Here is a 15,455-nt window from a genome sequence, read left to right as displayed (position 1 = left end):
GGTGTGTAAATTTAAACCAGAAAACAGAAAAACCGGTTCGGTCCGAACCGGTTGGACCGGTTTTGAACCGGTCCGATCCGGGACAGGTTAATAAAAAAATATATAAAAAATAATATTTTATATATAAGTTTAATACAAAATTAATATTATACAAAATATTTTATATATATAAGTTTTATATATAATGTATAATTATATGTGAAATTTTTATATATAATATATATAATTATATATCATATATGAAATAATTTCATATTATAATTTATAAATTTTAACATTAAATGTTAATCTTAAATGTGAACATTTATAATTTGTTTGATCATATACTATTAATATAATTATATATAAGATAATGTTATTATAAAATAAAAGTTGAATCTTCAAAATGAAAATTTAATTAATCATATATTATATAGCTATACTAATATATAGTTTATAACTAATACTAATATATAACTATAATAAGAGTCTAATATTAATACTATTATATAGTCTAATAATTTATATAGCTATACTAATATATAAGTTTATAACTAATACTAATAGTAGTCTAATATAGACTATAATTATACTTATACTAATATAGTTATACTAAATCACTATAAGTTTATAACTAATACTAATATATAACTATACTAATAATCTAATATTAATAATATTATATAGTCTAATAATTTATATAGCTATACTAATATATAAGTTTATAACTAACATTAATAGTCTAATATAGACTATAGTTATACTTATAATTAATATAGTTATACTAAATCACTAAAAGTTTATAACTAACACTAATAGATAGTTTATAACTAATACTAATATATAACTATACTGATAGTCTAATATTAATACTAATATATAGTCTAATATATTATATAGCTACACTAATATATAAGTCTATAACTATTTAACTAATACTAATAGTTTATTATAGACTATAGTTATACTTATACTAATACAGTTATACTAAATCACTAGAAGTTTATAATTAATACTAATATATAACTACACTAATAGTCAAATAGTAATACTATTATATATAACTATACTAAAATATACTATTATACTATTATATAGCTATACTAAAATATAAGTCTACAACTATTTAACTATACTAATAGTCTAATATTAATAAGACTATAGTATATAGCTATACTAATATATATATATATATATATATATATATATATCAATGATTCAATATATATATATATATTATATAGTCTATATATATATATATATTACAAATATAATATAGACTATAGTTATACTTATAATTAATATAGTTATACTAAATCACTAAAATTTTATAACTAATACTAATATATAACTATAGTTACTATACTAATAGTATAATATTAATACTATTATATAGTCTAATATATTATATAGCTATATTAAGATATAAGTCTATAACTATTTAACTAATACTAATAGACTAATAGTTTATTATAGACTATAGTTATACTTATACTAATATAGTTATACTAAATCATTATAACTAATACTAATATATAACTATACTAATAGTCTAATATTAATAGTTAATAGTATTATATAGTCTAATATATTAGACTATAGTATATTAAATCAATTTTCCAAACCATCAAAAAAAGTTTTAATTATCCTTTAAAAAAGAAACACATTGAAAATATTTACTGAATAGGAAACGACTCTGTTTCCCCTATAACTATTCTCCCTCCCATCTCATTCTGCATCATTCTGTCTCTCTCGTCTGCTCACGACTCACTCTCTCGTCTGTGTCTTTGCCTTGCAACCTCGCCCCTTCTCATTTTCTCGTCTCTCAACTCTCTCGTCCGCTCACTCTCTCGTCTACATCTCTACCTCGCGGCCTCACCCCTTCTCATTCTCTCAACTCTCTCGGCCTCACTTTATCTCTCTGCTGAGTCTGCCCAATGCCCCCTCAAAAGTAATTTTTTTTTTTTTGAAATTACATACTAGGCTTTTTGTGATTGGGTTTTATGATACTAGAGTTTTTGAATCCGAAATTTAAGATTTTTTGTAATTGTGTTTATTATTTTGTTTGTGTTATTAAGTTTTGTGATTGAGATTGTGAAATTACTTTGAAATTATGATAGACGATATTTGTGATATATATTAGGATTTTTTTAATCCGAAATTTACTTTGATTAGGTTTTGTAATTGGATTTGTAAGATTATGTTTTGTGATTGGGTTTGTGAAATTATATTGATAGGATTTTGTAATTTTTCTACTTGAATAACATCTGTCATGTTTAATGTTTATCAATTGGGATTGAGGATTTGAATAAACTGTGAGGCTCAACAATTAAATTAGTTTTTTTTTTTCTTATAAACAGATTTTTAATGATAAACTGTCTAACTTTCATTTTAAAAAAACTGAAAAACTAGATCGGACAGGATCAAAAATCGGTAAAATCGGAAATACCGATTTATGAGGGTAATCGGTGCGTAATCGGTTTTGAAAAATACAAAATCGGTACATACCAGTTCGGTCCTAAATTTTATCTAAAATTGAATCGAATCAGACTGGTTACATTCCTAATAAATATTGAGTAACGTGAGATAGAGTTATATGATATACAAATCTCATACACTCTCTTTGAAAAATAATGAAAACTACTATTAAAATTGATTTTTTCTTGAAGATTTCATATTTACTCATTTTTTTTAAAAAAGTTCCTGAGACTTGCAAACTTTAGGATTGAATAAGTCATTTCCCATAAATATTAGTTTGATTTACCTTTTCATTTTAATTTTTGAATGAAATGAAAATGACAGCTTATGCTATAACTTATAGTATATATCTAATAGTATTTTAAGGTTGCGTTTGGATGTTAGGTGATTCTTGATGATTTGAGTTTTATCTATAAAAAGTAATATTTTATGAATCCTATTGAGATATGTTTGTTTTCATAACTCATCTTAACTCATCTCATCTTATCTTATTTAATTATTATAATTTTTTCAAATTGCCACAAAAAATAAACAATTTAACTTTTTCAAATTTTGAAATAAAAATAATATTAAAAAATATATTCTAATAATATTTTATTCAACTTTTAACTTTAATCTCAACTCATCTTATCTGTGAAAACAAACGAGGTGAGATATGTGTTTGAATGTATGAGGTGAGTTGAGATGAATTTAAATTTTTATAAGAAATTAAAAAAATAATAAATTCTATCAATAATTAATTTGAAATGAATTGAAGTGATTTTTAAATCCAACATAGCTTAAAAGTTTAAAACTCCCATTTTCTCACGTTGAATTAACCAAATTATCATTATTAATTAATTTAACTATTGTTGATTGACCGGTCCAACTTGTCAATCCTGCCGGTCCGGTCCGGTTCAGGAATGCTTCTTAAAATCATAAAATCCTCGAATGCTAATCTTCTCTTTGCATCGCCAGCTGCCAGAGGGCGGTGTTGGACCTAGGAAAGAAAATACATGGCGTCCTCGAATTAGGGTTTCTCTCTGCACGGTTGCTACACCAATTATGGCTTCCCTCTTGCTCTCTAAACCCTCTAGCCTCTCCACTTCCTTCCTCCCGACAAAGCCGTAAGTCTCTATTTCTCTCTTTCAACGGGAAAAATCCAATTGAACCCTGATTTTATTTTCATAATAATAGTTCCTTTTTTTAATTTTGTGGTTTCCTTGTTTAAATTAGTGAAATAAATATCAATCATTACTATCTATTACTTCGAATTTTTATTTTTGTTGTTTTAATTTTTTGCTCGTGTAGTTTCTTCCATGGAAATGCGAAGAATCGGAAAACGTATTGTGCCAATTTTAAAGGCCCTAGATGTGCTGTGGATACACCACACGAAGGTACCTTTTTTTCAGTTTTTCTTTTCCTTTTAATGAGATGTTTTTCTAGTAAACGCTTTTTGTTCCGTGGAAAATAATTTTGAGTGGATGCTGTTTGTATACCTCCTGTGTACTTGGGATATGCCTATTTACTCCTATCAATAAAATGTTATTTCACTCATATTATTTTTGTTAAGTGGATGTTTTCCCGAGAAAATATTCCGGTCATGGAAACTATGAATTATCCTGTACATAACCTTAGCGCGACAGGATGTACATGGGCTGTGTGCCCAGTTCATACGAAGAATAACAGTGCGTAATGCGGTGTAATGCGTCTAACATGAGAGTTCCTTCCTTAGCAATGAAGGGTATCAGTTTGATGTTATATGAAACTCTTAGTCTTGTCGGAATGTAGCGGTTGACACTTTTGTAAGCCCAAAAGAATCATATTTCTGCAAATTGAAAATTGTAGTTTTTTGGGGCATGTTATCTGGATGTTGTATCGTTGATCATTTTGCATAAAAAATCCACAGCTATTATTCGATATGGAATTATGTTAAATTTCATGTCTCTATTCTCCTGTAGGTAATGTCCAGAAATTTTCTCGATTGAGAGTGTGGGATCCTTATAAACGCCTTGGCGTTAGCCGTGATGCCTCTGAGGAGGAAATTTGGGGATCACGCAATTTTCTCTTGCAACAGTATGCTGGTCATGAGAGAAGTGAGGAATCAATAGAAGCTGCATTCGAGAAAATACTGATGGCTAGCTATCAACATAGGAAGAAAACAAAAATTAATTTGAAGAGCAAGTTGAAGAAGAAAGTGGAAGAATCTCCACCTTGGGTTAAGAATTTGCTCAATTTTGTGGAACTTCCTCCAACTGATGTTATATTTAGAAGATTGTTCCTATTTGCATTTATGGGTGGCTGGAGTATTATGAATTCTGCTGAAGGTGGACCTGCTTTCCAGGTTTGTTCCATTTTTTTTTCTTGGTTTTCAATGGATTTCAAAACATTATCTTATAAGGAGGAGCATCATTTTCCGTCCTATTATGTCAGTACTATGCATTAGAGTGCAATTTGATGTGGATACATGGGAAAAAATTGAGTGTTAGTTTGTTTAGGTTATTAATATTTGGTTTTTGCAGTTAGTTATTTTGAATAGTTAGAATCAAATCAGGACGGTGCAGTTAAAGTTAAGTTGGGATTAAGAGTTTTGTCCATTCTCATCTCACCCAATGCCGCTAGCCTCCGTCACTCCCATCTCAATGTAGCCAAGCTTCCATCTGATTCTTTTCTGGCCAGCAAAGCCACAGTCCTCCTCACATATTCCCTTGTCACCCCCTTTCCTTTCATCTGTTTTTGGTTTCAGCTCAAAAATCACCATTCAGTTCTTAGTACTTTGTTGCTTGTACTCTTTTGGGGCTCTCTTTGATTTTATTGTTCTTTCCTCCCTTAGGTAAGAGTAAATACTCTTTTTGGCCAAGGGAAAAATACTGAATTTAACTCGAAGTCAAGCTCAAGCTGAGTTCAAACAGTTAATGTTTCAATATTTGTTTCAACTTGGGCTCAATTACAGCCCTATGTAGAGAGTGTAGCTGAGTTCAAACAGTTATTGTTTCAATATTTGTTTCAACTTGGGCTCAATTACAGCCCTATGTAGAGAGTGTAAGCTGACCATTCTTTTCTTTTTTCTTTTATGCTTTTTAAAGATAATTAAAAAAAAAAAATCATTCTGATCGAATGAGTAGATCTTGCACAGCTATCTTGCTGAGAATTTAGGTCAGGGTATATATTATGAGGATCTTTAATTACTAAGGCTAGTTTCAGAATTATGCGAGTCTGGAATTGAAGTAGAGCAATAACAAGGTAAAGGCAAGTTAGGTGCAACCTGGTACTGTCTACAATAATGTGAAGAGAGCTTAGATTGAATATAATGCACTTCCTGTCATGAGCGAGCATGGTTCGAACTTGCGGCAAGTCAATTATGCAAGGTGGCTTTGTTGCACACACCAGAATGCTCTCAGATCAACCTCGCTGTACTAAATATACTGCTATCTTGAGATATTATAAACAATTTTCTTTATCCATTTTTAATTGTTTGCCTTGAGATATCCTTTTATTGTCCTTATTCTTCAGGATAAGCAGTAAGAATTGAATCTCTAATCCTTTGCACCTTTCCCCATGGCACTAGGATGGCCTTGGTCTTTCCCTGTACTTATTCCAAAATTCATGTTTCTGAACACGTTTTACTGTTATGTACCTTCTTTTCCCCTCCATAAGCACCATATTGATGAAGTAAAATGAAAATCTCTTTTGATGCAGGTCGCAGTATCTTTAGCAGCATGCATATATTTCCTCAATGAGAAAACAAAGAGCTTGGCCAGGGCCTTCATCATTGGGTACGTATCCATATGAATGGTAACAAAAGGAGCAATTTCAGCCCATATCTCTTTTCATTTGCTTTTAGTTACATAATGTTTGTTTACTTGCTCCATGTACAGATTTGGTGCTCTTGTGACTGGCTGGATATGTGGTTCTCTCCTGGTCCCCAATATTCCATCAGTTATATTACACCCAACTTGGACGCTTGAACTCCTAACATCACTGGTCGTTTACTTTTTCTTTTTCCTTAGTTGTACCTTTCTCAAGTAAAATGTCGTCTGTGGCATAATCATCACCATTCGCTTTCATGGCGTTTTCTGAAAGTTCCAAACAAGAACAATTCTGAAAGCATTTTATGTTTATGGAACATGGAGAGTTATCTACTGTTTTTTTCTTCTTTCCACAATCTCTCTCTCTCTCTCTCTCTCTCTCTCTCTCTCTCTCTCAACCAAACCAACCTAGCCTCTAGCAGCCGCTGGCACCTTGACCCAACCCACCAAACCTTCAAACCCCACCTGTGTGTATATCTCAAGGTGATGATATTCTTCGGATCAAGGCAAATTGCCCCGCCTCCAATCACCTTGGCGCAACACACCAAACCTTCCACACCCACATATTTCTCTCGACCCTTAGTGTGATACAATTCTATGTCAAGACTCGAGGCAACTGACCTCGTCGGTATCATTAGAAAAATCATCCTCTTGTATTGGCCACCCTCCCATAAATTATAATCCTCAAAAAGGTTAGAAATTGCTTCCATAATGAGCAAAAAGTTTTAAAATCGCGTTTATGATATCTTTTTTATATTAGCATAATGTAAAAAATAAAAATAAAAATAAAAAAAACCATATAAAAATATATGTAGTTATTATAAGATTAGAATAATGTTATTATGCTGTTCCATTTTGTTCCCTCATTTGGATTGTTCATGTATTTAATTTTTTATATTTTTTTTTTACTTAATAATTAAGGAAGTGATTATTAGTGTATTGGTATTTTTTTTATATTTTTAAAAATATTTAAAAATACTAAAATATATGAATAAGAAAAATTAGAAAAAAGAAATTTTGCTCAGAGGCATGCCCCGATCCTAACAGTACTTATAAGATTAATCAACTGACCCTCCAAAAGATGCTTTTCTAGCTCCATAAAAAAACCTACTCTGTGTCTCTTTTTTGAATTTCAAACTCTTAATCAAAAGCACATGTAAAAACCTAACCATAGCTACAATAAAATCATCTCTATAGAGCAATAACCTGAAGAACTTCAACGTGGGGACACATGGTATAAACGTGAAATATCAAAAAATAAATCAGCATCTGTATTCTAAGCACTAACAATATAAGAGCATGCAGCCTGTGCGTGCGTATATGCATCAAGGCTGTCCTCTATATCTAATGTAGTTAAGTTTCGAGTGCTCGTGACGCTTGATGGCGCAACAACCGATGCAATAGATGAGGATGATGAAGATGAGGACACAGCTGTTGAAAATAGCCAAATACCTCCACTCCTTCCTGATGTTGTCTAGCACTCCCACCTTGCATGACTTGCAATTGTAACATAGCTTCTCCTCGTGATTGCCCCATGTCGTGCAGTCGCTGTCTGGTACGAGTGGCCCAGATTTTGGTATTTCCCAGAAAGTAGCGTTTTTGTATATGAATCCACAATATAATGGCGGCTTGCAGCAACCGGACTAAGGGGAAAAACAATGAGGGAAGAACATCAATATTCAACATGTTTAGAACAAGATCAAAGGCTATAATGACTACACAAAAGGGTTGTAGAGAGGAGACCCTAAAAGAAAGTGTTTGAAAATGCTCAAGCATGACACGATTATGTACATCTTGAAAAGCTTTATGACTATCAATTGCAGTTCTTTTTTTTTTTTTTTTTTTTTTTACCTAAGCAAGCAAATTTCTATTAGAACCGGCAAGGATGATACATGAGAAGGGGGTGGGGCTCCCCAAGAAATGCCCCAGTACAAAAAACTACAATGCAAAGGAGGTGGAAAAAAAGAAAAAAAAAAGGAGTTTTGAGACCAACTTCTTAGTCCCTACCCATGCCCTACAAAGAGGACGTCATCTTAAAATACAGAAATAAACAGTTCGCAAAGTTATGCGAACTATGGAACTACTGCTGGTGGCGGTGGTAGGTGCACTGTAATTTGTTATACTGAAATGTTTTTTAGAGAGATTCGTAGTCCCTTTCGCAAGATTAATGGCCCATAAAATTAGTAACACATTAATTGCAGTTAGTAACACATTAATGGCCCATAAAATTAATGATACTGCTAACCGTATCAATGGCAGATGGTAACAATGAAGCAAACAAATCAATAGATATGATATGATGAAAACATATATGTTTGCAAAAACAATCCTGATATAATAATAAATAAATAAAAAATCAAAATCTTATAACCTTGGAAAGTTTACAGAAATCAAGTACCTGTAATGGAGGCATGTTTTTTATGTAATACTCAAACGATGTCTTTTGATGGGTGTCGTCTTCAAGTATTTGGCAAATCCTGGCATCAACTATACAACTCCTAATCTTATCCCAGTGGTTGGTGTTCAGCACGTAGCGTTGCAGCCAGTGGGTGAAGTCCGCCAGCCGATACTCTTTATGCCCATGTCCTGACACTGCATAGCCCACCCCTCTGTTCGTCACCAATAGCGTGAACACCGTGAAGAAGATGAGCCCAATGATGATGAGGAACATGAAGAACAAGTAGAGGTAAATGAAAGAGTTGAGCCTGAAGCAGGCGCCGACAAATCCGAGGAAGGAGAGGATGAAGATGACGAGGCCGAGGATGAGGAGAGGGTTTTGTACAACTCGTTGGCATTCGGTGGCACCACCAGAGAAATGGAAGAATATGGAGGTGGTGATTGCGACAAAGCCGATTAGTAGGGTGCAACAGTTGAGGAGTCCCACCAGTATGTTGCTTATACGAAACATCATATAGATCGAACCCCAGATTCAGATTCAGAATCAAGATGACCAGAATGGATTCGAGCCCGGGCTCCCCTATTTCGAATTTTGTATGGAAATTTGCAGAGAAGTTGGTTACAGAGAGACAGAGAAAGAGATGGCCAGCGAAGAACAAGCTTTGTAATTGGTTGTATATATGGGTTTGTTTCGTTGTTATGAATCTTATGATAACTGCTTTCTTTTATGGTGAGTGTGAGATCGGGGGGCACGTGGGAAACGGTTCTTCTTTACGGGATTCAAATTGCTTAAAAATGCTAATGCCATTGCTTAAATTATTAAAGGAAAATATATAATACACCCAACCCTTTTCACAAGAAAATCTATAAACATCTTTTAAAAAAAAATTAAAAAAAAATAAAATCTATAAACATAGAAAATTTATTAAAAAAAGTATATAAACATAGAAAATTGCCCCTCCAAATTTTCAATTTTATAAAGAAAAAATCTATTTATCATCTCTTTTTTTTATCATCCTCTTATTATTTCATGATGTGGCATTAAATGATAGGTTTACAAATGAAATATAATCAATAGTCTCCAACCATCTAATGTCACATTATAGAATGATGAGAATTAAGATAATGAGTAGAATTACTCTTTTATAAATTCAATTTTATAAAAATTGACTCAGAAAGTCAATTTTCTCTTGTTGATACATACATATATATATATATATATATATATGACTTCAATGAAAAATGTTTATATATAACTCAGAAAGTCAATTTTTATAAACTTAAATTTATTTTTAATTAAATTACATAATTGCGTTGGTTGATTGAATTTATTTTCTTCTACATAAAGCAAGAAAGTCATTTTTTTTTTTCAGATTTTGAATCCAAATTCAAAGAGTAAAAGAAAAAAAATATCTTAATAATAAAATAGTAATAAAAGAAATATAAGAGTATCATTATCCATATGAGTAATACTACTTATCATCTATTTCCTCATTATTGTCTCATCATCTCATGATGTAATATTAAATAATTAAAAATTATTTATTATATTTTATTTATAAACTTATCATTTAATGTCACATCATAAAATAATGAGAAGATAATAAAAAAAATAATGATTAATAGATTTTTCCTATCTATATTATTATATAAGACGGATTTTGAACATAGTGAAGAATCGACAATCGGCGAAAAGGGAGGAAAATGTGTTACGTCATAGACAAATAGTGTGCGATAATTGATTTGAACCGTTGCATACAAAATATGAATTTGTTTCTCTTTTTTTTTTCTGGATTTTTACAAATTTTTGGATTTTTTTTAGTAATAATATAGACATAACTATTTTACAACCGACCAATGAAACTTTACAGACTCTCTAATATTATTAAAAAAGATATTTATATATTGAGTTTCATTTGAATTTTGGATTTTTTATATTCACCTTTCAATTTACAAAGAGTCATAAGGATAATGATACGCTTATAATTTTTTTATAACTTATTTTAAATCAATCAATGTAATTCTATCATTTTATTAAAAAATAGTAATAATTTGTTCAAGCTCCAAATAGATAAGACTCGTACAAGTTTCTTTGTAAAAAAGCAGACATCACTGTGAAAAAGTGTAAAAAAGATCTATTCTTTAGTAGTTGAATCCACTTTTTACAAAGCGTCTATGCTAAGCTTGTCTATTTGAAACTTGTAAGTAGCATTACTCATTAAAAAATAATTTTAATTTTATATAACTACCTTTCATTTTAAGTAGAATTGTAAAATAGTTGTAAGCTAATGGTAAGTTTATCATTTTCCTAAAAATAATTGTAAAAAAGGTTGTGTATGTATCATCCTTCTCATTTCATAGTAAAAAATAAAAAAAATACTAAATATAAACATGAAATATAAGAAACATAATCCAAGTTGTGTCGCAATTGTAGAAATATGTAAAACTAGAAACTCAAACATGGTTCTAACTTTCTTGAACATAGATTAAACAAGAAAAAAAAAACATCATTTGTTCTTATGAGAGCTTATGTAGGAGCAATATTCATGGTCAAGAGATATTACACGTTTCATCTTGATGAAAATAAGTAAAAATAGAATTTGAAAGAGATTTCTATTATTTCTGAACGAGTATTGTGTATTGTGAGAGGGCCTATGTTAAGAGAAATAGGCCAAGTGAAGTTAGGAAATATTCTAATCAAAGTAACATACATCAACATAATCTAGGTAGTATTCTATAGGGGTGGCAATATGTGACATGACCCATTAACCTAACACGAACACGACACGATAAAAGTGGATTAGGGTTTAGTCTTAACGGGTTCGGGTCAAAACGAGTTGACCCTTTAAGACACGATAGCTTAACAGGTTGATAACGGGTTAATCCGTTATGACCCGTTATAACTCGTTATGACCCGTTAAGAAAGTTAAAGTTACAATTATACCCTTATACCTAAAAAATAAAATTTTTGAGATTTTAATTTTGATATTTTTATTGTTTGGATTGTAATTTTGAACTTGTAGTTAGTTTTATATTTTTTTATAGATATTGTGATTTTAAAATTTATATAAAATTATGCTAAACTTAACTAGATCAAGGGGTTAATTTTGAGTCTGTTCAATCCATTTACATAAACGGGTCAAAACGGGTTGACACGACACGACACGACCCGTTATGTTAATGGGTCGTGTTAGGGTTTGAGATCTTGACACGATAAGCTTAACGGGTCGGGTTAGGGTTAACCTATATAGTATAATATACATGTCTTGACACGACACGAACACGACCCGTTAACACGATTTAACACCCCTAGTATTCTACTCAAAGTAATATACATCAACAACCCCCCTTATACTCTAGATGGTGGAACCAATTTGAGTTTGAATATAAGATCACGAAGTCGACTGGGTAGATGAGATTTCATGCAAATGTCAGCATGTTGGTCTTCAGAAGAGATGGAGCAAAGAAGCAAGGTGCCTTGCTGAAGATGATGCCTAACAAAGTGACAATCAATCTTGATGTATTTGGTATGCTCATGAAAAATACCATCGTGAGCAATCTGTATGGCACTACGATTGTCACAATAAATGGGAGAACAAGTCGTTTGGGTGCACCCATATTTGCCAAAAGCCTGCATAACCATAAAAGGTCAGATGTAATGTCAGTAAGAGCACGATACTAAAATTTTGTACTAGAGTGAGCAACAACAGACTACTTCTTCCCTATGCCAAGAAATCATAGAACTACCTAGTAAGAAGCAATAACCAATGGTGGATCAACGATCAGTGGAATCTCCAACCCAATTAGAATCAGAATAAGCCTAAAGCTTAAGGGATGAGTGTGAGGAGAAATACAGTCCATGAAATAGAATTCCCTTAATGTAACACAAGATACAAAGAACAACATCATAGTGGGTAGATTGAGGAGCATTCATAAACTAGCTAATCCAATGTACAGCATAGGAAATATCGAGTCATGTGATGGTAAGATAGATAAGAATACTGAACAGTTGCCTAGAGTGAGTAGCATCATATAGAAACTTGATATTGGTCTCAAAAGGAGTGTTAACAATCTTGTAGTCAGTCAAACCAAACATAGAAAGCAAATCAAAAGCATATTTAGATTGAGAGAGGTAATAAACTTCTATGCCAAAAGTAACTTCAAATTCAAGAAAGTAGTTGAGTCTATCCAAATCCTTCATTCTCACTTAGAAAGGTTTGAAGACTTTGTATCCTAGACATATAATTCTCGGTGATAATCATGTAGTTAACATATAGAAGAATGATAATAATACCTACATCAGTTGTCCGCAAGAACAGCAAAGAGTCATGTGTGCTACAAACTTTGTGAGGAGGATGCTCATAGCTGGAGGTTGCATAAATACTTCTTCAACAAGATCACCATTCAAAACAGCATTCTTGACATCTATCTGGAATAATTTCCATTTAGGAACTACAACAACGGAAAACAAATATCTAATAGAAGTCGTGCAACAAGTGCAAAGATCTCCTTATAGTCAATATCGTATTCTTGGAAAAAAATCATTAGCAACAAAGCAAGCCTTGTATTGCTCCACTGATCCATCTGCATGAGTCTTAACTTTATATACCCACTGTCATCCAATGGCAGATTGTCCAAAAGGCATATCCACCAAGTCCCAAGTATGAGTTCTGGTGAGGGCATCTAATTCATCTTACATGTCTTTTTGCCAAAGATGATTTAATCTAGCTCCACGATAAGTGCAATGTTCATAAATAGCAGCATGAGAATAAAACAGTGATAATCTTGGAGATGTGCAGGAGGTTTTACCATAGAAAAGCTCAAAAGGTGTTTTATTGTTAATAGTTTCTAAGGGAACCCAATTGATAATGTATAGCAGTGAGAGCAGTTTCACCCCCACAATCGTTCAGGAACAGAGGCAGAGACAAGAAGAGTATGTGCGATGTTGAATATGTGTCTGTGTTTTCTTTCGACACATCATTCTTTGAGAAGTACATGGACAAGAGCATTTGGAGATGGTCCTATGTTGAGATAAATAGTCAAGAAAAGATTATTCATACTCCATGGCATTGTCTGAACAAAATATTTTGATAGAACAATAAAACTGAGTTTGGATCATTTGTGAAATGTTTGACAAGTATTTGCAAGTTCAGATCGATGCTGCAAAAAGATATATCCAAGTATTGCTAGAATAATTATCTACAAAGATACGAAATAACAAGACCCCCCAATCAGGATGGGGCTAGGTCCCCAAATATCAGAATGAATTAGATTAAAAGGTTCAGAAGAAGTTGAATCACTGTTATTAAATGACAAATTTGTTTGTTTCCCATGATGACAAGATACACAATTAAAAGACTTGATATCAACAAACCCTAAATGATCTTGAGAAGCTAAAAGTTGAACATGTGATAAGGGGCATGACCTAAGCAAGATTGCCATAAGCTAGAGGAAGTAGCGTAAGCAAAAGAGAAGTCTGTGTGCGAGCTCAGATTTTCAAAGACGTAAGCTCTAAAAGAAGTCTTACTTTACGGCATGTTCCAAGACGCTAACTCGTCAAATGATCCTGCACAACAATACCATCATTGGCAAAAACTATTCTCAATCCTAATTCACAAAGCTAAGTCAGAAAGAAGAATTAGGGACAATTTCGAAACTAAGTATGCATCGTCAATAGATAAGGAAGATGATGAGATATATCCAATGTGAGTGACAAACATGTGAGAGCCATTAGCAGTACAAATGATGGGATTAGGAGAAATGGTAGTTTTATCGGAAAACAAGATAAGGTAAAATGTTATATGGTTACAACAAGCAAAGTCGATGAATTCCAAAGACTTACCTGAGGTGACAAACAACACAATAAAGGATCGAGACAAAACCTGATGAACTAGTGCCTCAACAATAGCTATAGTGAGAGTAGGAGGGTGAGATGGAGTCTCAGGAGTAGAGTCAAATGCAAACATAGAAGATGGAGAAACCGCGGTAGCTTGTTAAGTGGAGCTCTTTACTTTTGGTATTGTAACTTATGGCACTCATTGATGGAGTGACCATTCATTTTGTAGTACTTGTAGACAACTTACTTGGAGGGAACCCGTGTAGGTGAGTGACTAGATGAAGGCTTGGGAGCACCTGTAGAAGTACTTGCGACAACCATATTTGGAGATTGCATTTTCACGATGGAGCAATGGCTTTCTTAAAAAATGAGCTAAGAAATAGCAGCCTCTAGAGTTAGGAGAGGTGTGCAATGCAAAAGGGAAGTCCAAGTTGGCTTGAAATCCTCACGAAATGCCATCATGAAATGCATAAATTTTTGTCGATCACGATATACCGCAAATAGTTCTATGTCTTGAGGGCACTTCAGTTGAGGGTTTGTAGTAGATAGTTGTTCCCAAATATTACTTACTCGAGAATAAAAATCAGAAATAGGCTGACCTAGTTCTTGATGCAATTGATAAAGTTTAGTCTCAAGTTGGGACTCCAAGGAAGCATCATGAGTTTAGTTGTATCAACGTGCTTGAAAATCCCAAGCCACTTTTACATTTCCAAGCTTTGGAAGCAAATTTGAATAGAAGGAACTGAAGTGTTGATAAACCAGGAAAGTATCTTACAGTGCATACTATCCCAATCTTCAAGAAACGAAGCAAAATAACCTTCCGTCTCACCATCTTTCAGCTTAGGTGGAGAGATTTTGCCAAACACATAACCCCACACTCAACGTCCTTGAGCCCATTCAAAATAGGATCAATTGAACAAACAATATTGTCCAAATTAGAATAACTTTGAGCTAGTTAGAGTATTCTATTGCAAAAA

The 15,455-nt window shown here is 32.5% G+C and overlaps 2 protein-coding genes across 2 annotated transcripts; one reads left to right on the top strand and one right to left on the bottom strand.

Moving 5' to 3' along the window:
* Nucleotides 1-3,386: 3,386 nt before the first annotated feature.
* On the top strand, nucleotides 3,387-6,579 carry LOC121242031 (protein CHAPERONE-LIKE PROTEIN OF POR1, chloroplastic). Its single transcript, XM_041139914.1, has 5 exons — nucleotides 3,387-3,563; nucleotides 3,748-3,833; nucleotides 4,398-4,780; nucleotides 6,136-6,212; nucleotides 6,315-6,579. Exons 1-5 carry the CDS (start codon nucleotides 3,388-3,390, stop codon nucleotides 6,463-6,465), a joined length of 873 nt encoding a protein of 290 aa, XP_040995848.1. The 5' UTR covers nucleotide 3,387; the 3' UTR covers nucleotides 6,466-6,579.
* A 756-nt stretch (nucleotides 6,580-7,335) lies between these two features.
* LOC121242030 (tetraspanin-11-like) lies at nucleotides 7,336-9,347 on the bottom strand. Its single transcript, XM_041139913.1, has 2 exons — nucleotides 8,644-9,347; nucleotides 7,336-7,888 (listed from the first exon to the last, which is right to left on the bottom strand). Exons 1-2 carry the CDS (start codon nucleotides 9,154-9,156, stop codon nucleotides 7,571-7,573), a joined length of 831 nt encoding a protein of 276 aa, XP_040995847.1. The 5' UTR covers nucleotides 9,157-9,347; the 3' UTR covers nucleotides 7,336-7,570.
* Between the last annotated feature and the right edge of the window lie 6,108 nt (nucleotides 9,348-15,455).

The sequence above is a fragment of the Juglans microcarpa x Juglans regia genome, chromosome 8D (assembly GCF_004785595.1).
Source record: "Juglans microcarpa x Juglans regia isolate MS1-56 chromosome 8D, Jm3101_v1.0, whole genome shotgun sequence".
Taxonomy (NCBI): domain Eukaryota; kingdom Viridiplantae; phylum Streptophyta; class Magnoliopsida; order Fagales; family Juglandaceae; genus Juglans; species Juglans microcarpa x Juglans regia.
The sequence above is the reverse complement of the archived record's forward strand: the minus strand, read 5'-3'. Positions and strand labels throughout refer to the sequence as shown.